Genomic DNA, 11,939 nt, shown 5'->3' with positions numbered 1-11,939 from the left:
ATTACCCCATAGTATATAGTATTGTTTTACCTATGTAAACCTGTATCCTACATATAAATAGGTAAATATTAATAGGTTATAAATATTAATATATTTAATTTATTTGTAAACATTACTATTTACTATATACTTTTTAACATATTAAATAGGTTATATTTAATAATAATTATTATGCCTATATCTTACATATTAATACATTATATGAATAAGCTATAATATAAATATATTTAATTTATATATAAACATTGCTATATACTTATAATGGTTAAATAATTTGCTAGTTATCATTATTATATAAACACAACTTGTAATTTACAAAAATTATAACTTACAAAATTATTAAAGTTGCATTTATGCTTACATCAATAGAATATATTAAAGTATTGATATTAAGTGATAATAACTATTAACAACCTTTCATTTATATATACAAATAACAAAATAATAGAGATAATAACTATAACTTATAAGTTGTTTGAGATATTTATTTTTGATTATTCAAGTTGTTGTTTGAGATATTAGTTTTTAATTATTTAAATTTAAATTTTATTGTTTGTTTGGTTTTAGAAATTTAATTATTAGTGATTGTATGGATATTGTAAAACCCGACCCTATAAATACATGTCATGACATACATGCATTGAGTAGTATGTTATTACGCTAGAAAAGCACCTAAGAATAGACGAAACCTGATATTGTACCTAACGGTACACTTAAATTGATTTAACCTCGAACTAGTTCAAATAGGAATTGTAGGATGAAATTTAATATTTTATAGTCCAGGAATGACTAAAAAATGATTGTTCGGAGTTCGAGGGTTCATTTGAGGTAAAATTAGAAATTTTGATGTTCAAGGGCAAAATCGTCATTTTGCCACCTAAGATAATAATTTGATCATGGAGTGAAATTTTTGACCAAGATTAACTATTTGGAGTATAATTTAATGATAGGAAGTGAAAAAGTTTAATTCTGGTGATTTTTGGAGTGTAGGGGCAAAATCGTAATTTTGCCACCCACGGACAAAATTTGAGATTTTGAGAGAATTTAGATCAAATTTGACAAATTGGAGAATGGTATGAGTATAAGGGATGAAAAATATGTCTATGGGCAATTTTTCAATTTTTGGGGCAAAAATGTAATTTTTGACTTTTACGGGGGCAAAAGTGTAAATTTCAAAAATTACTCCACCGAGACTTTGGATGAGTCTGAGAATTTTATCTAAGCTATGAATATATGAGACAAGTGTATGGTGAAAATTTGGAAACAAATGGATGAAATTTTAAAAATGGGCCAATGGGAAAGTGACATGTGGCATTTTTTAATGAAATAATATTATTTTAATGAAAAGTCAGCCCATTTAAACCCAAATTTTGAGTGCTGGCCGGCCATAAGGAAGAACAAGAGAGGAAATAGAGAGGAAAGGAAGAAAAAAAGAAAAACCAAAGAGAAACAAGAAAATTCAAAGGGAAATTCGCGGTTTTCGACCGTTTACGCGTCTAACGGTAAGATTTTTCGATTTTAGCTTGATTTCTACCTTTCCTATGCCTTTATTTCCATTTAGCATGCTTGAGGAGAGAGATCAAAAAGTGATATCAAGGGCTGGACGAAATTCTAGGGGAGAGAAATTGAAATTTTTAGGTTTTGATTTTTAGTTAAATTGATAGTTTTAGTTAGTTAAATGTGTTTAGAAATTAAATTGGGCAAGAAATCATTAAATTTTCACAATACCCACTCTTGGCTGGATGCTCAATGCTGTACAATGATGATGAATTGATTTTATTCTAAGGGAAATGAAGAGAAAATGATGAAAAACGATTAAACGTGATAGAAAAACAAAGTAGAAAATTAACCGAGTTAATGTCCCATTTTTGGCCGAATTTTCCAAGGAAGGGAGTGAGCTGATTTTGTTGTTTTTAGAAGGTTATTGGCTGATATTTAATGGTTAGAAATGTTGGAGAGAGAATGGGATGATTTAGAGCTAAAATGGAGCGCGTTAGCAATTTATCGGGCAAAGTGCCAAAAATAGGTTAATACCGCGTTTAAGCCGTTTTAGGCTATTGCATTTCATACCATGCATTAGTATAGGATTTAAGTTAATTATATAGTGATTTAGCATCAATGTGATGAATTGTGTAAATTTTTGTAATGTGTCTAGGAGGAGAGCCTTCCGGAAAAGGCAAAGAAGTCGTACCCGACGAGTAGTGATCGGGGCGCTTAGAAAGCTTTTAGTTTGTACAAACGGTGAGTAAACTTATTATTATTGTAAATTATCTAGAGTTTATTTTAAATGCCCTTTATGTATTTTATGAAATGAGAACGAGATTAAAACGGGATTTTTGATGTTTTAGGAATAAATGTGACAAATAAAAATATATTGTATTGATTATGAAATTGAGTAATTGGAGGCTACAAATTGACTTGAAAAATATATATTTTCCTAGGAATGGCTTATGAGAAATGAGTATATGTGGCTATATTTTGTGAATGCATTGGGAAATTTATGTAAGTTGTTTTACTATGCAGGCTGGATAAATAAATAAAAGCCACGTTATACTGTCGAAATTTTATTAAAATTGGTAGGTTAGTCACTGCAGTGACGGGTTTTCGTGGACTGCCTATTAGAGGGGCACGGTAAACCCAGTTATATAGTTACTCCGGTTGTAGAGGCGAGGAGAGTAACTCCCGGGATAGTATTAGAGCTCACTTCACGTCGAACTCCCACGTGAATGTGTAACTAGGCCAACGCCAAGGGACGGCTGGTTTTAAAAATAAAAATGTGTTTCACGTGTTAATATTTTAACACCCTTGGCAGACTCGGTTAGATGCCTCGTCCAAGGTATCCCCGAGGATTAGTTTTGGCTTGAGTCTTGTTTTAATAAAAGACATAAGCCTTAACAACTATTTTGGTAAATTACAAATATTTTATGGTTTAAGAAATAAATTGAAAACATTATGAAATGGGTTGAAATTTGTTGTTTAAACTTGCCTCCATTTTACTCGCCTTTAGATATTTATGATAATGTCTGTTTACTCATTGGGATTACAAAATCTCACCCAACTCCTTTCCACCCATTTCAGGTTCAGTATAGACTGTAGATAGCTGATCTCATCGAGGACTACCATTGAATCTGCATTTTTCAAATCGTAGGTTCACAGTCCTCTTTACTTTTGTTTATTCGGGGGCCCTCTTGTTATTGTAAATTAAATTAAATATTTTGACTTACTGTATTTCAGTATGTATAAATTTATTTAGCTTTTACGCTATAAAAATTATTCACGTATAATTCTATAAATATTGTTTTATAAGGAAATAGAATATTTCCCTTAATATTTTTTTTATTTTCTTATTATATTCAAATAACCGTAATTTCGTTTTAAATGAAGATTTTAGACTTTTAAACTCATTTTGAATATGAATTATGTGTTTTGTACTTGTATATTATGTTTTAGCCAGTTTCGAAATTTTTGAGAAAAAAATGACCAAAATACCCCTATGTGGCGAAAATTTTATTTTGATTGTTTTTGATCTAAAATAGTATATATTCTCTAAAAACTCGATATTTAACAATGATTGCTCACAGGAAAGGAAGGAAACTGATATGTAAGCCTTGCGGGGTTCCGGTTGGCATTCCGGATAATGAGTGTCAATCGGGACGTCGCGGCGATTGTCATGGGCCTGAGGGAGGTTCCGGGTCGTGACAGATATGAAATATAATTTATTATTGTATATAGATACAAGTTCAGATAATTGGGTACCCATGAAGAGTTTAATAATTTTTTTTATATAATTGGATTTTTAAATGGGTTTGAGTAATTACCTGGTAGTGGGGTTCAAATAGTAAACTCTAAAAGTATTCTGGTAGTTATAGGGTTTAGATATCTTATTTATTAATAGGGTTAGAGTTCGGGTATCTCAAAATTAGTAGTATTCTATTAGCCACCCCTCATACAAAATCCTAATTTGTCACTAACTAGAACACATAAACAAGAACTTTTTTCTTCACAAATCAACAGTAGCATCGAATGAAAAAAAAAAAAGATCATGAGAACTAAAATTTAAGTAAAAAAATTGCACTCTAGATGCACAAATCTAATACTAAATAATCTAATTAACAAAGAATCACACAAACTACCATTAATACTTTAAGCACATCATAGAGAAAAAAGGGGCAAAAAGGCAAAAAGGTTCACTACTCATAGTAATAGAGTAGGCAAACGACTAATGGTAAAGAGAAGAAAAGCGACAAGGACGACTCATGGCAAAAAGAAGAGAAGCGATTGGAGTGAAGAAATTTTGGGAAAGAAAGTGAGTTAGCCACTTAGGGTTAGCGCGTTAGGTTAATATTGATTTTGGGTTTAGGGCATAATAACTAATAAATAATTGTCTATCAATAAATTACAAGGTGAATGGCTAGTAAAGATGCAAAAGACTGGAAGTGCTTCCTTATCTCACATGGGTTGAAGTCCCTACCTAGTTATTTAAATTCGAGACGAGTAGTAAAATGTTTACCCCATACCTAGCTATCCAAATTTGAGACGGGTCTATATCTAAATATATAGTACTCGAATTCTAATATACCTATTGCCATCCCTAAGCCTTGTAAACAAAATGATGAGAAAAACCTATTAAACAAAAGACTTTTATATTATGTCAAAGTACTTTAAGATCATAAAGAAAAAACTTTCTAACAACATGTTTGGTATGGGAAAGAGCTATCCCCAACTACTCTTTGCTCCCCTTATTTGGTCGGTAATTTGGGAAGGAATAATAATTCTTAAGTTTTACTTATTCCTCAAAATAAGTAAAAAGTAACTTTTAACTAAACTCAACTTGTCTTGGTATTAGCGATTCCATGTCTAATGGAATATCTTTCAAAATCATTAAGATGAAATTAACTCTCATAAGTTTAGAAAATTATAACCTTACTCATATAAAATCATTGTTTTCTCTTTTCCTCCGCTCCCTCATTCTCTTCTAACCGCATTGTTTTCTTCCATTGTTTCCAACGTTTCTAGTCACCACCATCTTTCTCTCATCTACCTTTTCAGCTACATTACCCTCATCCACCATCCCTTTTTCCAACTCCACTCGTGGTGATCAGGTACATGTTTGATGTAAAGAAAAATGAGTTGAACTGAATATGCTCAAGTGCCCTTTTCTTTTGTTCATTGTATGATGTTTTGGGCTTAGTTTACTGCTGTCTTATTTTTTGTTCTTTGTTTAATGTCTTGGCCTTAGTTTGCTGCTATATTATTTTTTGTTCTTTGTTTAACATCATGGGCTTGCAAATCTCTTAATTGAACTGACCAAATTATTAAAAGATACATAATATTATGTATAATGGGTAAAAACTTCTTCCTTGGTGAGTTTTTCTTAATAAAATATTACACATCAAAAATATTATTTAGAAGAAAATATTACCTAGATAAGTTTTCAAAAACCTGAATAAATTTCTCTTTCTTTTTTGTCTACACCAAGACTGAACTTTGCATCAAAATGGTATATACCAACGTATTATTTTGATAAAAGTAACACAATATATTATTTTGATGAAATAAATATTAATATAATAAAAGATATTTTTGTCTATTTATCATTTATTGGCTATTACTTTCTTATTTCAATATTATTTTTATCAATCAAATACTGTAATAAATTATAATAACAATTACTACCCTATTTCTTTTACTGTACTAAATTACATAATATTTATTTTATTTTAAAATAATTATTTTATTCAAATCTTATTTATTTTAAACCAAATATTACCTTGTTTGAAAAATACAAACTGAAAGAAGGTTTAATCCACGTCCCCAAAGCCCAGCCCCGTCATACCTTCTTCCACTGAAGTTTCCTTTTATTTAATTAAAAGACAGGAATTAGACAATATAAAGGTCAATCGAAACCTAAACTAAATATTCAAAACCTAAAACATCAGAAACTGAAAAAGAAGACAGGGGCTCCTTTTCTCTTCCAAACCTAGTGTTCGCCACGCTCGGGTCAGCCATGCGCCTCTCCCCTTCTTTTCTCCTACTCTTCCTCTTTATACCCTTTCTTGATAGTGAATAACTATACTGAATTAACTCTGTTTTCTGTAAATCTTTTTTGGCTAATTCAGTGTTGGGTTATTCTTTACCCAATTTGGTTATCTTTCAGTTAATTTGCTCATGCAAAAATCTGTTAACTTTGAGCAGGTTGGTCTGAAGAACTTGTTTGAGTGACTATCGATGGATCCGCAGCCAGAACCTGTTACCTATATCTGTGGAGGTATAACCTTTTCATCACTAAACACTAAATTTTGCCATGTCTTTGATTTTGACTCTTTTTCTTTTCTTGGGTGGGGGGGGGGGGGGGGGGTCTTTATGAAGACTGTGGACAAGAGAACACATTGAAGCATGGAGATGTGATACAATGCCGTGAGTGTGGTTACCGCATTCTTTACAAGAAGCGAACCCGAAGAAGTAAAGTTGCTTTCTCACTACCCTTTCCTTAATTTTACTTACTTCTTGAGGCCTTTTTTATGTATATTAATTTCTTGTATTTATTGTGTTTATTTGTGACGTGAAGAAGAATGTGTTTTAACACATGTTGAGATATAGAAAGAAGCCATCTTTTCAGCAAAATAGAGTAATAATAGCCGGGATCTCAAGATGATACCTAATTTAACTTAGGGACAATAATAGAAGTGAATGTGAGATGAGATTATGATTTTGATATTTGACAGAGTTGAAATCTTCAATGCAACTTGCTTGTTTGTCAGAATAAACAAGATTCTAGAAGAGAAACCTGGAAATCAACTCAGTTCAGTTACCTAATCTTGGTTTGAATATCAATTGTTGCGCTATTTAAATTGGCTTTCTGATGATATGGTTGATAAAATGCTGACTGTGCGGAACTTCATATTTACTGTTTGTTAAGTTACGAGGGTTTTGGCTTTGGGCCTTGCGTTGTTTTATTCTTTATGCTCGTTGTCTGTCTGAGGAGTGGGTGTGTTCTTTGGTTGGTTATGCTATTTCTTAGTTGGCTAATTTAATTTCTTTTTTAAAGGGAATTTGATGGTAGTTTGGTTTGCAGAAGAAGGTCTTAAGATTCAAAAATTTTTTGTTTGCTTTGATGCAGTGCTTAGGAAGTTGGGCTTATATTTATTTGTGCTTAAGGGTTTATTTTCTCTGGGGTTGGTGCTGCCAAACAAAGCATTTAGGCATTTGTGATTTTAAGCCATTTTTTCTTGCTTTCTTAGTTAATAATTTTCATCTTTTCAGAAAGAAATAAAGAAAAGAAAATTTGCTACAAGTTTGAACACCAATGCAGAAATTGAGGTTGCTCAAATCATGTGGTGTATTGTTTGTAGGACACATGTTAACTTTGACAGGGTAGACAACTAAAGAAGGTAGTTAGAATAGCGAGGGAGGAAAACTGCAAAATTTGAGGATCTGTAGCAATCATATTAAAAGTTAAAAAAAAAAAGATTTTGCAACTCTTATATGAAGTTTAATCAAATATCACCTCTCCTGAAAATAAACAATTATGTGTGTGTAAATATGTCCTCATATTACTTTGTCTTGAAGGAGTAAATCTTCTGTTGCAAACAACCAATAAATAGAGAAAAGTCAGGCTGGCATGTCAAACACTATTGGAATTGGGTAACTTTAAGAACTTAAAAAGATTATTAATTCTATGGTTTCATGTATGAAGGTTATATATGTTTTCTTTTATTTAGTTTATTGAGTTATATGTAGCAAGGTATCCTGTAGAGTTCCAATTTTAACAAGTCTGTGATTTATCAGTGGTGTACAAGCCTTAATGTGCATCTTTTAATGTTATTAGGTCTTTACTTTTGGTTTAAGAGTTGTTTGACGTTCAAGTTTGGTAGTTTTCTATATTTAATACGCAGTCATGACTCATAAATAAGTGTATGAACAGTTTCTGCAATTATGCTTTCTTTTGAGATTGGATGAAGCAACCCAAATCCTTAATGAGCATATTTCACCAATCGAGGATGAACCTGGATCATTTATATTCTTTCCTTTTGTTCTTTACGCTTTGGTACTATCACAATTCAACTAGCACAAATCAACCCTTGTCAATTTACAGTAATTATTCATTAAAACTTCATAAACTGTCCAAAACTCTGATTTTCTAATCTCAGTGTGGGTTGATTACACCAAGAATACAACTTTTGACACACATTGAGCTAAATTTATGTTTAGGGTTTTCAGGGTATGCCATCAACTTTCTTGTGAAAGTTCAAGATGTGATCCTTGGATGTTTGGCATCAGGCCCTTGATTCCCTAACCTTACCATATTTGTTCGCTTTTATTTTATTTTTTATTTTATGGATTTAAGTGTTGCTTCTAGATTTGTGAGCGTGATGTTTTAAATTTATGTTTTATGTTCACCATATTTGTTAGCTTTTATTTTATTTTATTTTTTGGATTTAAGTGTTGCTTCTAGAGTTGTGAGCATGATGTTTTAAATTTATGATTTATGTTCTAGCTGAAAGCTGATAATAGACCAACACTTTTTAGTTGGAGAAGATTTACTGTCTTAACTGCTTAGTGTGTGAAACATTTTTCAATGGAGTCCTTCCACATCTCAAAGGGAAATGCACTTGCTATTTCCTTGATTATTATGTAATCTTTCAACAATGCTGTTTTTATGGTCCAAAATGCTTGCAATTAATTTTAAAACTTTTGTTTACTGCAGTTGTTCAGTATGAAGCTCGCTAAATATGAAATTCAAAGAAGGGGGAGGGCATAAGCACTTATGTCAATGAGAAACAATATCAGAAGTGTTGATGCATTGTATATGGTTGATTGTATTATGCGGTTCAAGAAGATTTGTACATTATTGTCAATCAATGGTTGCTTGGGACCTGAGTGATGGCTGTTGATTTAGAACAACAAGAGTTCATACTTCTTATGGTCTGCTTATGTTCTGTTTTTAAGTGGTTTCATTTTGTTATAGGGGACTTAATCTTTTTTAATGTGTTAGCTTCATGTTATGCACCTTGTCTTGTTGATTTGTTAGCTCCATAATTTTAAAACAAGGATTAAACTTATGTGAGGCAATGCTTTCTTTTTTATTCTTTTTCCCCTTTAAAATGTCAAAGTGCCAACTCATAGATTAGATTTTGTATGTATCGTCACTAGCAAAATTCAATCAGAGAAAAAGTAATGATTCAGGATGCCTTTACGTAGGATTTTCTTCCTGGTATTTGCCAGGAGGCTGCTTTGAAGGCTTAGTTCCTCGTTTTCTCTTAAACTCAAAGGCTTTCCTTAAAATTAAGAGAATTTTGAGGTTGAAATATCAAATTTTGCTCCTCTTGTGCTTGCTCTTATGCAACAAATAAAGTTACTCATCTCGTAATGCTAGCAGTGCTACTGTATCCAAGTCTTTGATATGTGTTCAAGTATGAGGTTGAGACGTGTTGCTAAACAGAAAATCAGAAAACAAGTAAACAAAAAATTGCTAGGCAAGTTAGTACACCATCATGGTACGGCAAGTTGCCTAGCATCGGCCTCAATTGCCATCTGCAAGTTTAGAATCACTCTTGATTCTCATGTTCATCTTGTCTCGCATACCTTTTCACTACTAGAGTTTGTTGTTGTTCGTTTGATTTATTTTCATTTTTCTTACCTTTAACAGTTTTCATTATTGTCTCAGTACTTCTGTTTCTATCTACTTTGCTTTACCTATATAAAAGAGAAAGAAAAATGCAAAAAATGGTTGATATTGTAACTTCCATTGCATCTACTTGTGCCCAATGTGAGGTGGCTCCAATTTTAAGATGAGTTATGTGATAAGTACTAGGGGAACATTAAGAATCTAATAGAAAAAAATTGACAAGCTGAGTATTACAAGGGCGATGGTGCTACGTTCTATTAATAGGCCGAAAGGAAAAAGAAAGACATTGAAGAACATATTGACAAGTAGTTGACTAGAGTGGATATTCACATTTAAGAGGCGACCAAGCTCATCAATAAACATCAAGATTGTGTCCTAACCTCAAGACACGTTGGCTCCATCAGCTCTGGGAAGAAAGGGAGGCTTGATAGAGTTGGTTGTCGTGGTGCTTTAAAAAGAATAGAGCACTTCTGCCAAAGGTATGAGGTCTTTGAATCAAGAATTCCAGTTGTGATAGAGACGCTGAAAGCATTAAGAGAACCATATCAACTTGGTAGGTGTAAAAGGGGTCCTTTTGGAAAGGGAGAATAAGTATCGCAAACAAGTAAAAAGATGTAGCAAAGGCGACAGAGAGAAAGATTGGAATAGTTTTTGAAGTACTGAGTGTCGTAATAGTTGTAAATGAGTAGGTAAAGAATTAAAAAGAGAATTTAGAGAGAGGAGCTTTAGGTGAAAATATGTTGTTCTAGCTTTGGAAAAAGATCCTCCAAATAAATTATGAAGGCTTTATATATAGTGTCAGAAGTGACGGTTACTGAAGAATATGCTTTAATATATATAATGAATAACATTATTAAGAAAAACTTTAATGTGGATAACCGTTATTGTAACTTATTATGTGGATGTTAAAGTGGTGATTTTATTGCATATAATGAGTAACGATTAAAAACTCATTATGTGACCATTGAAGTAATAGATGTAATAAGACTTATTCTCGAGTCGAAGGTTAGATAGAAGAGGTATACGTGAAAACATACAAGAGAACAAGACAAGAGAAAAAGGTGTACATGGATAGGTACAAAGAACAACGTAAAGGTGAGAAGGAGAAACACTTGTACTTGAAAAGGTATAAGAGAATAAGGTAAAAGAGGGAGATACTTGCATGTCCTTAAGGAAAAAGTTAAGAAGAATACCTCTTAACTACCTCCATATTTGAGCCACTAAGTTAAACTTTTTGGAACATTCCAAGGTGAAGGTAACTCATGAATCCTATCACTTATTCCGAGTTGCTTTCATTGTTATCTGTATGAAATAGTTGTTCCAAGTGTGTTAGATGTTCTACATGAAGTAGTGCTCAACTTGCTCTAATTGTTCTGTGTGAAGTAGTGTTTCACTTGTTCTAGTTGTTCTATATTAAGTAGTGCTTCGCTTGTTCTAGCTATTTTACTTGAAATAGTAATTCATGTGTTCTAGTTGTTCTCATCATTCTCTGCATAGCATTACGTTGTAAAACATCTCTAAAGAGAATAGGTAAAAACCAAAATCAACTATCTATATTTTGCTTCCTACATAAGAATTTTTACTTAAAAATAATTTTTATTCATTAATTTAGGGAAAAGTTTTATTTTGTAGTGTGAAACATTGTACCTGTAATACTTCTATTGTAACACCTTAAGTGGTAATGCTTTATATAGCAACATCATAGATAGTTAATTTCTTAGGTGGTAACACTTTAAGCATTAACATGCTACTGTCTTGTGCAATACATGATGCTTATATCTTGCACAATATTTGATTGATTGTGTATTAATGTATTCTTCATATATAAAATAATATAAGATTTTTAAGATACAAATTGTAAAAGGAAAATTAATCTTTTTTATAAAAACCTTAATTCTATGAGCCTTATAAGTACAAGTTTACTCTAAACAATTTTATTTCATTCATATTCAAAGCAAAGCAAAATTCAAGGCAAAATAAAATTTAAAGCACAACTGGTTTCCTTTTGCAAATCTTTATGTGCAAGTAAGTTTTTCTTCCTTTGCTTATTTGTTTGTTTTGTAATTTCTTATTTGTATTTTTCTTACTTGTTGCCCTTACATGAATTTTTGTTTTTTTGTTTGAATATGAAACAAAAGTAATTCATGCTTGAGATAATTTTTTTTATTGAAACAAACTTATATATATATATAGACACACACACACACACACATAAACGATTTTTTTTTTTTTAAGAAGAACACTTCATTTTTTTATTTTAATACTGAGTAGTAACATGCAGGTAGGATTTTCTCTTTTATGCGTGGCAGAA

The 11,939-nt window shown here is 31.7% G+C and overlaps 1 protein-coding gene across 1 annotated transcript; it reads left to right on the top strand.

The window, feature by feature from the left end:
• On the top strand, nucleotides 5,896-9,086 carry LOC18595592 (DNA-directed RNA polymerases II, IV and V subunit 12). The gene is made up of 4 exons (XM_018122572.1): nucleotides 5,896-6,000; nucleotides 6,196-6,268; nucleotides 6,370-6,462; nucleotides 8,708-9,086. Exons 2-4 carry the CDS (start codon nucleotides 6,229-6,231, stop codon nucleotides 8,728-8,730), a joined length of 156 nt encoding a protein of 51 aa, XP_017978061.1. The 5' UTR covers nucleotides 5,896-6,000; nucleotides 6,196-6,228; the 3' UTR covers nucleotides 8,731-9,086.

This window comes from Theobroma cacao, chromosome 6, assembly GCF_000208745.1.
Source record: "Theobroma cacao cultivar B97-61/B2 chromosome 6, Criollo_cocoa_genome_V2, whole genome shotgun sequence".
Lineage (NCBI taxonomy): Eukaryota > Viridiplantae > Streptophyta > Magnoliopsida > Malvales > Malvaceae > Theobroma > Theobroma cacao.
This window is presented reverse-complemented; position numbering and strand designations above follow the sequence as displayed.

Coding starts and splice junctions, on each gene's coding strand:
- LOC18595592 (XM_018122572.1), top strand. CDS start 6,229: ATGGATCCGCAGCCAGAACCTGTTACCTATATCTGTGGAG. Junction 6,269..6,369: donor TGTTACCTATATCTGTGGAG/GTATAACCTTTT, acceptor GTCTTTATGAAG/ACTGTGGACAAGAGAACACA. Junction 6,463..8,707: donor CAAGAAGCGAACCCGAAGAA/GTAAAGTTGCTT, acceptor TGTTTACTGCAG/TTGTTCAGTATGAAGCTCGC.